The 15,380-nt window shown below is 36.8% G+C and overlaps 1 protein-coding gene across 1 annotated transcript in view; it reads left to right on the forward strand.

Moving 5' to 3' along the window:
* Positions 1-15,380, forward strand: part of Kaz (Katazuke) — a 273,874-nt gene that overhangs the window by 78,383 nt on the left and 180,111 nt on the right. The window contains exon 3 of the mRNA XM_067760097.1: positions 13,392-13,667. Within this exon, the coding sequence (XP_067616198.1) occupies positions 13,392-13,667 (276 nt within the window). The remainder of the gene's footprint in view (positions 1-13,391; positions 13,668-15,380) is intronic.

The raw sequence follows: 15,380 nt of genomic DNA on the forward strand, positions 1-15,380 counted from the left end.
GCTACGTTAAAAGCGATCGCGACAAGAGGAGTGTGTGAACGCTATCGTGAGTTGAAAAGGGAAGCGAGACGCCTTTTCAGGAAGAAAAAAGCAGAAGCAGAAAGGCGTTAGTGCGAGGAGCTTGGGCTGCTAGCCACCAGGAATAACGCCCGAAAATTCTACCAAAAAATACGGTGACAGACGGAAGGTTTTCAGACCGGGGCAAACTCCTGTAGGAATGAAAACGGCGACCGTGTAACTGATGTCCAGAGAGTGCTGAGATTATGGAGGGAATACTTCTCTGCTCTCCTAAATGGAGGCAGCAATTCACCGCGCAGAGATGAAGAACCCGATCCCGCAATCGATGATGATGGAATATATGTCCCCGCCCGATTATGACGAAGTTAGAATAGCAATAACGAGATTGAAAAACAACAAGGCCGTGGGCGCTGATCGATTGCCTGCGGAGCTTTTCAAGTACGGCGACGAGGAGTTGGTAAGGCGCATGCAGCAACTTCTTAGCAAAATATGGGCGGACGAGTACATGCCCGACGGTTGGAATTTAAGTGTTCTTTGCCCAGTCCACAAGAAGGGGGATACTGCAAAATGCACCAACTATGGTGGAATCAGCCTTCTTAATATCGCATATAAGGTCCTTTCAAGTGTATTGTGCGAAAGATTGAAGCCCACCGTGAACCGGCTGATTGGACCTTATCAGTGCGGCTTCAGACCTGGCAAATCTACCATCGACCAGATTTTCACAATGCACCAAATCTTGGAAAAAACCCGTGAAAAGAGAATCGACACACATCACCTCTTCGTCGACTTTAAAGCCGCCTTCGACAGCACGAAAAGGAGCTGCCTATATGCCGCTATGTCTGAATTTGGTTTCCCCGCAAAACTTATACGGCTGTGCAAAATGACGTTGAGCAGCACCATGAGCTCAGTGAATTGGGAAGGATCTCTCCGAGCCGTTCGAAACTAAACTATGTTTCAGACAGGGTGACCCCCTATCATGCGGTTTCTTTAATTTGATGCTGGAGAAAATTATACTAGCTGAAGAACTTAACCGCACTGGAACAATATACTATAAAAGCGTGTAATTACTGGCATATGCTGATGACATTGATATCATCGGCCAAAAACACCCGCGCTGTTAGTTCTGCTTACTCCAAACTGGAAAAAGAAGCGGTAAAGATGGGTTTGATGGTGAATGAGGACAAAACGAAGTACCTGCTGTCATCGAGCAAAGAGTCAGCGCATACGCGCCTTGGCAACCACGCTACTGTTGGCAGCCATAATTTCCAAATAATAAAAGATTTCGTTTATTTGGGAACCAGCATCAACACTAGCAACAACATCAGCACTGAAATCCAGCGAAGAATCAATCTTGCCAATAAATGCTACTTTGGACTAGGTAGGCAATTGAAAAGTAAAAGAAAATCATACTCTACAAGTCACTTATCGTACCCGTCCTGCTATATGGGGCAGAAGCATGGACCATGACAACAGCGGATGAAGCGGCTTTGGGAGTGTTCGAGAGAAAAGTTCTTCGAAAGATTTATGGACCTCTACGCGTTGGCGATGGCGAGTACCGAAGAAGATTTAATGATGAGGTGTACGAGTTATACGCAGACATCAACATAGTCCAGCGAATTAAAACGCAGCGACTGCGCTGGCTAGGCCATGTTATTCGAATGAAAGATGATGCTCCGGCCAAGAAAGTGTTTCTGTTGGAACCCGCCTATGAAAGCAGAGGTAGAGGGCAGCCCCCACTCCGTTGGAAGGACCAGGTGGAAAACGATTTAAACTCCCTTGATGTGACCAATTGGCGCCGGTTGGCGGAGCGAAGGAGCGACTGGCGCGCCTTGTTGGACGGCCATAACCGTTTAGACGGTTAACCGCCAATTAAGTAAGTAAGTAAGTATATTGTAATTTATTCTGTGAAAGTACATAATGTAAACAAATATGTATAGCAAGAGGCAAAACTTTTTACTACTATCTTTACTTATTTGCGCTTACAATTCTTTATTTTTTCGGTTTTGTCTTTTTCTAAACAACAGCTGTTGTGTGGTTATTTCGAAGTAACCACCTACTTTTGTGGGTAAAAATGTATCCGGCTACTTTCGCGGGTAGAATACCAAAAGGGTGTAAAAGTTGCCACATGATTTCGTTACCGTGGTGAAGAATGTTGTTACCACACTAGAATCGGGGCGTTATTGGCAATTTATTACCACAAAAAAAAATTATAGCTGCGTCCGGTTCCGAGAAAAGTGAGTGCCTGCTAGCTTAAGATTCAAGCCAGCAGACGCTTCCGAACGACTTGAATAGTTTATATTACACTAGCGGCCCGGTACATGCTTCGCTACGTATAAAGTGAAACATTAAATCAAACTCATTTATTACAAAAAAAAAAAAGATATTTTATTATTTGCTAGCTATTTTAAAACATTTGGATAAACAACATTTTTTGTTCTTCCATTTTGAGCATGAATAAACAAACGGCTGGGGGTACCGACTCTGGAACAGGCAACATAAAGTTGCCCATGTGAAAAACATGATTTCTTCAAATTCATACCACAAACGTTAAGTGTTTGCCCTTGGGCTTTGTTGATGGACATCGCAAATGATAAACGCACAGGATATTGTAATCGTTTGAATTCAAATGGCATATCAGTTGGAATCATAGGGATACGCGGTATTAAACAAACTTCTCCTTTTGATTTACCAGCTAAGATCGTAGCTTCAATCAAATTTGGCAATAAATTTGTCACCGCCAATCTGGTGCCATTACACAGTTTTGGTGGATTAATATTTCGCAATAATATAATCAAAGAACCCACTTTCAGATTCAAACAATGCGGTGGCATACCAGCCGGTTCTAATGAATTTAAAAATTCAATTGGATAATTCATTGCCTCATCTTGATTCATAGCACTGTCATATGTCGTAACTACACCTGGGAGTTTTGCTTGAATTTGATATGAATGTTCTTCGGTGCTAAAGTGGGGCGTTCTCTCAACCAATCATGATTTCTGTAATTCTGAAGAATATTTGGAAAAACACATTCAATCAATTCATCTATCGATTTCGTAATTGTACAAAAATTGTTCGGTACAGTGATCAGTCCGTTAGTTCTGTCGATTTGTATTTTGCCATCACCAATTTCTAACAATTGTTTTGAAAACTCATGGGCAGCTGGATCATTTTGTAGGTGAATACGCATTTTAATGTTGAGTGTCCATTTTTGTACATATCTCCAAAGAACTGATGACTTCAAACAGGCATTTATTTCATCAGCAGGAGTTGATCTAGGAATGACAGGCAATGTTTGTCGAAACTCCCCTGACAGTAATATCAAAGCACCACCAAAAAGCGTTGATTACCATGTAATTCTTGCATTTTTCGATTAAATGCTTCTAGTAATTTTTTATTCGCCATTGTACACTCATCCCATAAAATAATTGACGTTAATCGCAGAACTTTTTCCATAGCAGAATTTCTTGAAATATTGCAAGCTGGAGTTTCAATCACCTGTACATTCAATGGCAATTTTAATGCAGAGTGTGCTCTCCGACCACCTTCTAATAATGTAGCAGCAATTCCCGAAGATGCAAGTGCCAATGCAATCTACTGCATATTGGAAATGGCTTGCATGATTGTGTCATATACATGTTTTTGCTGAATATTCATTTTGGTTATATTCGATTGTACAAATAAACGCAAATCATTAGAATTGAATTCCTGTTCACGTTGCAATTCACGATCAAACAGATCATGCATCTCACGATTTGGTGCGATCATACCCAATTGTACTAATGTTTTATTTGCAATCGTTAGACACATATCTTCAATTATTATCAAAGCTTCGTTGTACATTTCCAAAGTTATCAACAAATCAGGATTTCTTGCATGATGACGCATACGAATTAAAATACCTTCTGCAATATAATGTTTACATTTGTTCCATAATTCAAGTGGATTTGATGGCATACATGTTGATAATATAATGGCAAATAGCATTCGTATTTGTTGAGGATGAGCCGAAATAGATGCATCATGAAGTGTTGAATCCGAAAAAAAATGACCCAAATGACCGTTGACTGTTCTCAATTCTTGAAATGATTTTGGGCCATTCACGTTAACTAATAACAATCTCAAATAAAAACACTCAACATTGTTTGGATGTACTGTATATATTCTCCCAATTGCATCTGTTTGGAAAATGCCAGGATGCCCATGAACTGCTGTTCCTTGTTTACGTCTTTGAAATTTTTTCGAAGACGCATTCCATGTGTAATACTGAGGCACTTCAGAATATAACAAAGTTATCGCAAATGTATCAGTTTCGTATAATTTGAAAAAAGCTGTTAACGTAGTTGCTGGTGGTTGTGCTGCTCTTTCCAATACATTTGCTACATTAAAATAAACACGTTGGCCATTCTCAAGAGGTACAGCCAAGTGAACAACCGCAGGATGTCTTTCGTGCATTGGAAACGACATAATCCTCCAGACAGCTTCATTGCTACTAATATAGCGCCCCATTTGATACTGAGTAATTTCATCATTTGTATTATCACCAGCAACACCGAAAATTGCCATATCGCTCCCTTTATTTACATACTTGCAAATATATTTAATGGATTTGACAGAATTACTATATTCCACATTTATATGAGCATTGAAAATTTTCGATAATAATGGACAATACGGAACCACCCAACGATTATCAACTTCAAATTCCTGGTTATGCATTCTAATGGTTGCCGTTTTGCCATTATCATTAGGTGATCTACGTCGATACAACGGATATCCGTCATTGCCCGTTATTGTGTCTGAAGTAAATTGCCTTGGGTATCGTTTCGAACACTTTTCATCAATCATACATGGTGAATTCACATTTAGTTCACCGCACGGTCCATGTATCATGTTTTTAACGACAACTTGAAATAACTCAGGATCAGCAATGTGATCAGGAATTTCAGCTGATATAAGGTTATCGATTTGATCCGGGGTTATTTTATGTACCATCCAAATTAGAATATGTGCGTGCGGCAATCCCCTTTTATGTCATTCGATGGAGTACATATGGCAACGCACCTCCCCAAATACATATAATTTCACAATTAAATCCATAAGTGCTTTACATTTTTGCCGAAAAACACGCGGAGTAACGTCATGATGATCGGTTGTCAACTGTCCTGCAAATAAATTGTTTTTGATGTCATCCCAATGCGGATTACATGTAAATGTAATGAACAGATCCGGTCGACCATATTTTCGTACATAACACATTGCGTCTTGTGCATATTCGTTCATATTCCGTGGGCTACCAATATACGAAGATGGAAATAAAACGTCCGATGTCATTAATATCAGCATCATTCGCTATCGCATCTTGCAAATGAATATATTGTTCAGATCTTAGTTTTGCTTGGTTAAAACGAATAAAATTAAGACGTTCTGTTTCTATTTTGGCATACATATCAACGATGTACTGATGATATAGTTTACCACATCTGAAGATATAATTTTGTTCTTGTGGACGAACCATCAATCGATACGAATAAAAATTCATGGCACTAACTTTTTTTTCTGTACATGTAGACCTGAAAATAAGTGCAAAATGTGACTTAAGAAATTTATACAAATGATGAAATGTCAACACACTGAAAATATTATTTACCTGTTCGTGGATCAATCATTGGTATATTGATATGGTAGCCATCGTCACCTTTCCAATGCAATATTGGGTATTGTAATGCGTCGTAACTACGATGAAGTTCCGAAACACGTTGCAATTGCTCATTTCTGCGATGAAGTATAATATCACGGGATTGAAACTGATCACCAAGAATTACAATTGCAACCTCATCAATTGCCGGTGCATTGAATCGTCTTTCATGCTCTCCAAAAGGTGTTCTATCAACCCTTATTACGATTTTGTGATTATCAGATGACATACGATCGAGAGCAATTTTGAACAATTTAACTAATGCGTTATACTGATGGAAAAACCTTTGTAGCTCACAAATATGTTCTCGTTTTGTATTCAAAGCAATTGCACAACGTTGATCCAATTCACGATTTTCATCACCAATAAAATAAATTTACAAAAATTTATAATCAGCGTCGGGGTATGGCAATAACGAACCAGCTTGATGATAAATTTGGCCCTGAATCTGCAAAATGCATGCAATTTTAGGTATATGTTGCATAATATTTTTTAAAACTATAGAATAATTTTATGATTCAGTTTGATTGAAACAATCCTGTTTAAGTATTTACCTTAAACGTCGGCATAAAATTATCTCTAATAATGTTAGTAGCACCAAAAGAAGTCATTTGAAATGCCGAATTGTATTGTTGAATATGACTCAAAAAGTGCTTCGAATTTTCAGAAATCCCAAAAATTAATGAAGACAATGTTTCGGGTGGAGTTTCTAATGCTGGCAATCTCACTTTGCCATTAGCACAACACATGCCAGGCGTTTCACCTGGAAATTTAGCCGCATCACAATGTGGACATATTGCGTCCATTGATCCAATATATCCGTACATACTGTAATCAATCTGCCTGTTGTAATTAAAAGCAGCACGCATAATTTCAGGTACAACAGATCTATTTCGTGCATTACGTTCACGCTGCGATGCATTAGCTTGTGCTCGTTCATCTGGAGTCTGTGATTGCATTTGTAATGCCGCAGCATTTGCATGACGCGTTCGGCGACCTATATTTCCCGTGTGGGTCGTGGCATTTTTCTTTCAATTAAAAAATAATAAATTAAATTTTAAAAATTGTCTACATTAATAGTGGTACACCATATGTTTTTTCAAATAATTCACTTCAACAGTTCAAAACTTACCGTTTTTTGCTCGGAAATTCGCTTTGCGCTATATTTCTTCTTTTCACAAATTCACACAAACTTCAATAATTATTAAACAAAAACACTATTTGAATTTTTATGTAATAATTTGCACCGCGGTAATTTCGGACACTACTGAACGTATTGGGCTGCTTCGTTTATTCTGCTAACGAATGGTGTTGAGGCCAAAGGAAACGCTCCAGCGATGATTACACTCCAATGTCATTTATTATCCTAATTTGAATTTTCTTAATGCTAAGAGCCAAAGCTCTATATACCTATCTATACAAAATATTCATGTATTTCTCTATGCAAAAAAAATGCACCTTAATATTGTTCGATGTCTTTTCAAGTAAGTTTGTAGGTGGGAATAATAAGTAAGCTAGTTAAGACGAAAGTACATAAATTTTGAGAGCGAAAGAGCGTAGCTAAGTAGGTAACAAATCGTTTAGTAAATGATTAAACTATTATTGATGTATGTATGTTGACCAAACAAATGGGTTTTTGGTGTGTTTTTCAAAATAATTTCACCATACATTGAGCGCTTTTCAGCGCCTTCAGGTAAAAACATTATGTTGTTATGTGATTGAATATACCATTTTAACTAGTTGTAGTACATAAGAATGCAATTTCTTAACCTGAAGGCGTGTTCCCAATTGGTCTATATCTCGAGTCCTTAGTTACCCAGCGAAAAGAAAAGCCCTGTTTTCATTAGCATTTATCAACAACTTGCAATGGATACTCTTGTGGTCCTAGGGTTATACGGGTCCACGTTTTGGTCTATATTTCGAGACCCTAGTCACGGAGGGGCATGAAAAATAATCTATACCATAGCAATCACCAACAGCTCCCATTTGCTACCCATATTGTACAAACACATCCTAAAGTTATCCGGGTCCACGTTTTGGTCTATATCTCGAGACCCTAGTCACGGAGCGGCATGAAAAATACTCTATACTATAGCATTCATCAACAGCTGCCATTTGATACCCATATTGTACAAACACATCCTAGGGTTACCCGGGTCCACGTTTTGGCCTATATCTCGAGACCCTGGTATCCGATTCTTAAAATTTCAAAACACAAACCATCTACTGAACAGTCTGAAAAAAGCCTAAAAATTTGGTTTGGATAGGTCAACGCGTTCTTGAGTTATAAAATCACAACGAAAATGGCATTAATTTTTATATATATAGATTATTGGCAATTTATTACCACAAAAACAAATTTATAGCTGCGTCCGGTTCCGAGAAAAGTGAGTGTCTGCTAGCTTAAGACTCAAGCCAGCAGACACTTCTTGAAAACACGATTTGCAGGTTCCGAACGACTTGAATAATTTTAATTACAATTATTGCCACAAAAAAAATTTATAGATGCGTCCGGTTCCGAAAAAAGTGTCTGCTAGCGTAAGACTCAAGCCAGCAGACGCTTCGTGAAAACACGTCGTACAGCTTTGGAACGACTTGAATAGTTTATATTACATTTATTGGCAATTTATTACCACAAAAAAGAATTTATAGCTGCGTCTAATGTAATCGATTCGTAATTGCTTTTTTCGGAAAACAATTGAAATAATCATTGGCCATTAAAATAGGCATCTAATTAATTGATTACTAATGCTAATTCAAATTTAACAGTTCTCGTTCATGCTTATGTACCCGCTATCAGAAATCCTGCGCGCATGCAGGAAAATACAAATATGAAATAGAAAATTGTCTCTCCTATTTTCGAAAGAAAGAAGACCGGCATGTATTTTATAAACCGTATAGTAGCAAACATATCCTTTTGTGTAAACACAATAACAATCAACATATTGATGCAACTCAATTTACGTATTACTTAAATCATTTGTAGCAAGTATGCGCGCTAGCATGTACATCGTTCATATGTACATATGTATGTTCATACGTGTTTTCGCGAAATAGAAACTTTTCTCTGATTTTCGAAAGAAAGAAGACCGGCATGTATTTTATAAACCGTTATAGTAGCAAACATATCCTCTTGTGTAAACACAAAAACAATCAACATATTGATGCAACTAAATTTACGCATTACTTAAACCATTTGTAGCAAGTATGCGCGCTAACATGCACATCGTATATATGTACATATGTATCTTCATACGTGTTTTCGCGAAGTGTCTGCTGGCTTGAGACTTAAAGCCCCGTCACATAAGCAGTTTTTGATATAGATGCGTTTAACTCAATCTTATGCATTATGCGTACAAAATATGTTATAAAGTAAATTTCTTGTATAGTGAGAATGTTTATAACAGTGATTCGCAAAATTTTGAATCTGAATAGGCAAGGCGAAATAAACTTCAATTGCCAAGTTTTTCCCTCATATTAATAAACGCAACATCTTGCTTGATTGTCGCGATATTACTGGAATGCATAAGCTGGTGTAAAACGCGTCTATATGAAAAATTTCATTGTGCCGCGGCCTCACTTTTCTCGGAACCGGACACAGCTATTTTCCAATTTCGTTAACATGGTAAAAATTATTTTTCATCCTAACTTGAATTTTACGCAACTTTGTATGAAAATCTCTTATTTCCGCAAAGTTGAGTTTTTGAAATTTACGAAATTCTGAGCAAATGTATAACACAGGTCAATATAGTTTTGACACAACAATGGTTTAATCATTGAAGGTTACCCATGTAGCCCTAGACCACCCTGTGCTCTTAACATTCCAACCTCCCAATTCGCTCCTAAAAATGAAAAGTGTAATTTCTTTTCAAACTCCTTTCTGAATAATGAACAAGACTTTAAAACAGTCTGAAAGTTTTACATTTCAGAGAAAAAATGTTAATTGGATACACTTTCTTATTTTCCATAGTTTCTTTTGATAACGTTCGTGATAACTTTAACAATTTTGCTGTAAGTTTTGGGTAAATTAACAATGCTGATTAATTTAGCTTTGTATTTAATTGCAGACGCCACAAATGAGCGCAAATCCTGGTTGCTGTGCTGCCCCTATTGTAAAGACACGCAAGTAGAGAACGAGGTGCTGTTTTGGGGCACCTTATTGCTGCTGGTCAACATTTGGTTCGGCCGTTTGAACTTTCTGATCTCGTTAGCGGAGCACTAAACAACTTCCGGAAGTTCTGGCTGTGTTTAGTAGTGTGACTGTTTCTTTGCAGCTCTCCTCGCCGCAGCGCATGCCAATGCCGTAAAAAAACAATATCTCCTTTCTTTTTCATGCGGGTCAGCGGCCAGTGATTGTGGCAATGATTCTAAATATTTATTTTTTTAAATGATGCATCCCGACCATCTATGCTGCATCCAGCAGCGCCTGTTTGCCTTGTTAGCTACGGACTTAGACGAAGTGATGGGGGAGTTAAGTGTCATGAGCGCTGCTTGAGCAAATGCCTAGATGTCTTATTATTTTTATTTATTTATTTATCAGTCTACAAATTAAACAATTATACAGACCAAATATACCGACAATTCTCAGATGTAATACACGATATAAACAACATAAGCAGTCATCAATTTTAAAGTAATATTTAAGCAGTATTTAATTAAACGCTTGAAAATTTCAATTAAAAACTTAGAAGTAAGCAAAAGTTAAAATGTTGTAAATGTGTTAAAATGTACTCATGAAGGAGCTATTAAATAATAATTTTTGAAATTGACAATAAAGCAAATTAATAGTAGATAAAACATATACAGAATAGAATTTATACAGAGTAAATTTGATTGCATAGATATAAAAATAATGATCACAACGCAATTTTGCAAACAAGTTTCAAGTAACTGGTACTTCATATTTGAAACAGAGGGTTGAACAGTATATCACGGTTTAGCATTCTTTGCTTCATTTCAAATTTAATGTAGTTAAAAGGTATTTTTTAATACCAAGAAACGAGTCGCAGACGTCTAAATTTTTACAGTGATTTGTAAGCTTTTGAATCGCATTTTTCTTCGAATAGAATTACAGGATAAGATCTCAGGACTTCTTCTTGGAAGATACTAGCCGAGTTTGAAAGACGGGCTGACAACGACATCTAAAGTTGCTGAGAAGACTTAAGCTCCACGGTCCATCTATCCCTTTTAGAATTTATTTAAGTCGTTATGCACACCATCGGAAAATGATGATAGCAACTCAGTGTCAAATGTGAATAACAAGTTGTTCATTACGGCCACATTCTCTTAAAAAGCCCTTCGCTAAAGCTTTATCAATCATCGTGTCTCAAAAGGGAATGACAAGATTAAAAAGTTGCAAGTAAAATCTTGTAGTGGCAAATTTCCCAAACGTGATTTGATGCTTCACTTTATTCCATTATTAGCTCTATTTGTTCCTCTCTAAGTCGATCCGAGTTAAACAGATTATTTGCCGTTACGCAAGTGGGTATAAACTTACTAGTTCACTGTTTAAAACTTAAAATTTATGCTTTATTTTAAGGTAATCCTTCACACTACTTTGCATATATTTTTCTCGAATTTTTGCCATTTTGAAAAAGGGGATTTAATTTTTCCCCCTTCTCCGTTCCTTCTAAAAAAACGACCATGAGTGCGGAGTATCACACTTTCAAAAAATCTACATCCGAAACCTTGTGTAATTGAATCATGGTAACAACGAATTTATATTTCATTCCGAAGTAAATTGCTGTGAAATCCTACACGCACGGTATTCTAAACTTCTCGAAATAAGATTTTTCACAGATTTTCGAAAGTTATAATTTATATTTATTAGGGTCGGCAAAATATAAAAAGTTAAATTTTTCCTTTTGGTATAGTGAAAATATTTTTCATGACAACGAAAAAAATAGGGTATAAATTATTGTAGCCGTTAGGGAGCGGTACGTCGTGCTTTCGCGAAGTGTCTGCTGGCTTGAGTCTTAAGCTAGCAGACACTCGCTTTTCTCGGAAACGGACGCTGCTATACATTTTTTTTGTGGTAATAAATTGCTAATAAATGTAATATAAACTATTCAAGTCATTCGGAAGCTGTACGTCGTGTTTCCACGAAGTGTCTGTTGGCTTGGGTCTTTATCTAGCAGACACTCACTTTGCTCGGACCCGGACGCACCTATACATTTTTTTTGTGGTAATAAATTGCCAACAAATGTAATATAAACTACTCAAGTCGTTCGGAAGCTGTACGTCGTGTTTTCACGAAGTGTCTGCTGGCTTGAGTCTTAAGCTAGCAGACACCCACTTTTCTCGGAACCGGACGCATCTATAAATTTTTTTTTGTGGTAATAAATGTCTAATAAATGTAGTATAAACTATTAAAGTCGTACGGAAGCTGTACGTCGTGTTTTCACGAAGTGTCCGCTGGCTTGAGTCTTAAGTTAGCAGACACTCACTTTTCTCGGAACCAGACGCAGCTATAAATTTTTTTTGCGGTAATAAATTGCCAATAAATCAGGTTTAAATTATTTAATATATAATATAGCTGTTTGCTATAGTGTGTCTGCCACCTTAATATGACCAAGAAATAGCGGTGAATATTTAACGATACGGACTTGCTAGTTCACACTTAGAAAAATAGTATGCAACTTAAAGCCCCGTCACAAAAGCAGTTCTTCATATAGATGCGTTTAACGCAATTTTATGCATGCTGACACAAAAAGGAGCCAACTTCCAAATTTTGTTGCATGCAAAGCATAAGAAGAATTCGACATTTGCTTTGGCTAAGGGTGCCTTCACATTTTGCAAGTGAAATAATTTTTCCCCCTTGGTACTTTTCTTGCATTTTTTACAATTAAAAACTGTAATTCAACAAAGAATACGACGCAAAATATGTTAGCGTTATAAGTATTTTTATAGCATAGTGAAGCAGTTTTTCATACAGATGCGTTTAACGCGATCTTATGCATGATGAGTAGATTGCACGTAATTTGATTGAGAACGGCAGATCGAGCGAGGCTGTCACCATCTGAAATAAAAAGTAGCCAAATTTTGTTGCAAGCAAAGGATAGGAAGAATTTGACATTTGCTTTGGCCAAGATTGCCTTCACATTTTGAAAGTAAATCTATTTTTCTGACTTTTTGCTACTTTTCTAACATTTGCCATAGTTAAAACCTGCCTATGTTAGCAAGTATTTTTCTTGTATACTGAGAATGTTTATAAAAGTGATTCGCAAAATTTTGTATGTGAATATGCAATACCAAATAAACTTCAATCGCCAAGTCTGAAGCTCGTATATATTTACGAATGCAACATCTTTCGTGATTGTGGCGATGTTGCTGGCCACGTTGCGTTGAACGCGTCTATATGAAAAGCTTCATTGTGGCTCGGCCACAACAGTACTTTCGCAATGTTGTATGTGAAGGAGCAAGGCGAAATAAACTTCAATTGCTAAGTCTGAAAGTTCCTTTGTATTTTCAAACGCAACACAATGCGCGATTGTGGTGCATTAGACTGCGTTGAACGCATCTATATGAAAAAGTTGTATGTGGCTTGGCTATTAAAAGATTAGAGTTATTCAATAACAATATTTTTATAATGTATACATGTCGGACACTGTATATATTACATACCCAAGAACCGTATATATCAGTGCTTTTATAATTAAACAAAAGTTGTATGTTGCAGATATTTTCCATGCATCAAAAGAAGTCGAGGACGATCTCTTGAAACACAAAACCACAAAATGTGCTGTGTGGTGTTTGGACAACAAGTCTAAACTAAGAAAAATTAATTCAAGGATGGAGTTTAGCTTACGAGTTCAAGAGTTTGTAGAACTAGTTCGAAGGGACAACCGAGTTGAAGCAGTTAAACATGCTAGGAGATATTTTCCCTCATTTGAAAAGACTCAATTAAAAGAAATCTGCAAATGTATGGCTTTATTGGCTTATCAACCGAATACAGGTAAGTACCCGATATTTTATGAAATCGTTACTGACATCAATCTATGCAGCATTTTTCACTTATCTTGCTCCGTTTTTATTGATGTGTATTAGTAGGAACTTTTTATTATTCATATTAGGATTCTGATAACAACGATATTGCGAAATACTCTATTTAAAGATAACAGCCGAGGCTCTTGTGACTCCAAGTTTCTCACGGATCTATGATGCCCATCCGGTTCAAAACGCACAATTATTGTGAGCCGGTAATTGAGTAGTGGTTTTTAAATATTTAATTATATCGTTAATTGAAATAAATTAAAAAAGTTTGATAAATTTAATGAATTTAAAACATTTACAATTTTTGAAACTTGAAAACTAAAAAATCAAAATACATTAATTGATGTATCATAACTTATTTTCAAAGCATAAGAAGATAAAGTATAATATAATTGGGGTATTCACATAACGCGGGTTATCAGGTTATCTCCTTATGTGATTCCGTTTATTACACACTTTACAAAAACTTAATACAGTAGAAACAAATAATTTTTGATCAGATAAGTTGATAATTACCTGTTCTCTTTTAACCTAGCTTTTATTAGCTTGGGTTGTATGTATGTGTGTGTAGCACATTTTATGTTAAAAGCCAGATGGCCACCTCAATAATGATAAATTACTTGGCAGTACTGCTCTTATTAGCATTTGCTTTATCATTCCATTCTTATTCGTAATTTAAATTGAACAGAATAACTTCTTTTTAGAATTTACTTCTTGTTTTAATAAAGTAGTATAACAGTCGTATTATTAATTTCTATCAACGCATAAAGCACTAAAACTGCTGACCGCGCAAGAGAACAGAAAATGCCTAACAAACAACGCTTTGCCACAACTTGCACTACTCTCCGTCAAGCCGTCACCGTTTCTGAAGCCCGACCCCAGACTGGTTTGCACAAGTAGAGCCGCAGATGGCATGAGCAGGAAAAGGAAAATTAATTAAGGATTTTGAAAATCGAAGGAATCACGTCTCAAACGTTTACTTCAGGCTAATGAATTAAACGACAAAAACGTTGAGCAGTTCTCCGTGAAATGTAAGAGATCGCAAATCATCACTTGCACAATGAACTGCTTTACGGTTACGACTATTGCATTATGGTTACGACTATTGCCAGTTCACGTACAGCATGTTCTATCCACGCGTACGGCGAACTTGGAACTATGGCAGCGAAAGCAGATGATACCATAAAAATAACTTTAGTCGATTTAACAGAGGCTGCAGGTAAGTCTTTATCGGATTTAGCGAACAGAATTGAATGGCTTAAGTGTGCAAACGAAATTAATCGCATCGATCACAGCACACGCCCTCACTTGGTTGATCCTAAAACAGTACTCGTGTTACGTCGGTAATCGGAAAGCCAGAAAACTAGTTAGTGCTCCGTTTCGAGTGGCTTAACCGGAGAACATAAATTCATGCTGCCTTTATATTCATGATAAGACAACCGCTTTAAGATGTATAATAGGGTGGGTCGATTGGACGGAAGTTAACCGATATCGCGCCATCGATTTTTCGATAGGATTTGGGCTAAGGAAAAAGTTCCACTACGCATACCCAAAAAAATAATTTTCGAGTCTGCGAAATTTAATTTTTTTGACTTTTTTTCGACTTTGATTTTTAAGGTTTTTTTTCATGACCTACTAAAAAAAATATCATATGTATACCCTGTCCGACCCAAAA

This window comes from Eurosta solidaginis, chromosome 1, assembly GCF_040869045.1.
Source record: "Eurosta solidaginis isolate ZX-2024a chromosome 1, ASM4086904v1, whole genome shotgun sequence".
In the NCBI taxonomy this organism is placed as follows: domain Eukaryota; kingdom Metazoa; phylum Arthropoda; class Insecta; order Diptera; family Tephritidae; genus Eurosta; species Eurosta solidaginis.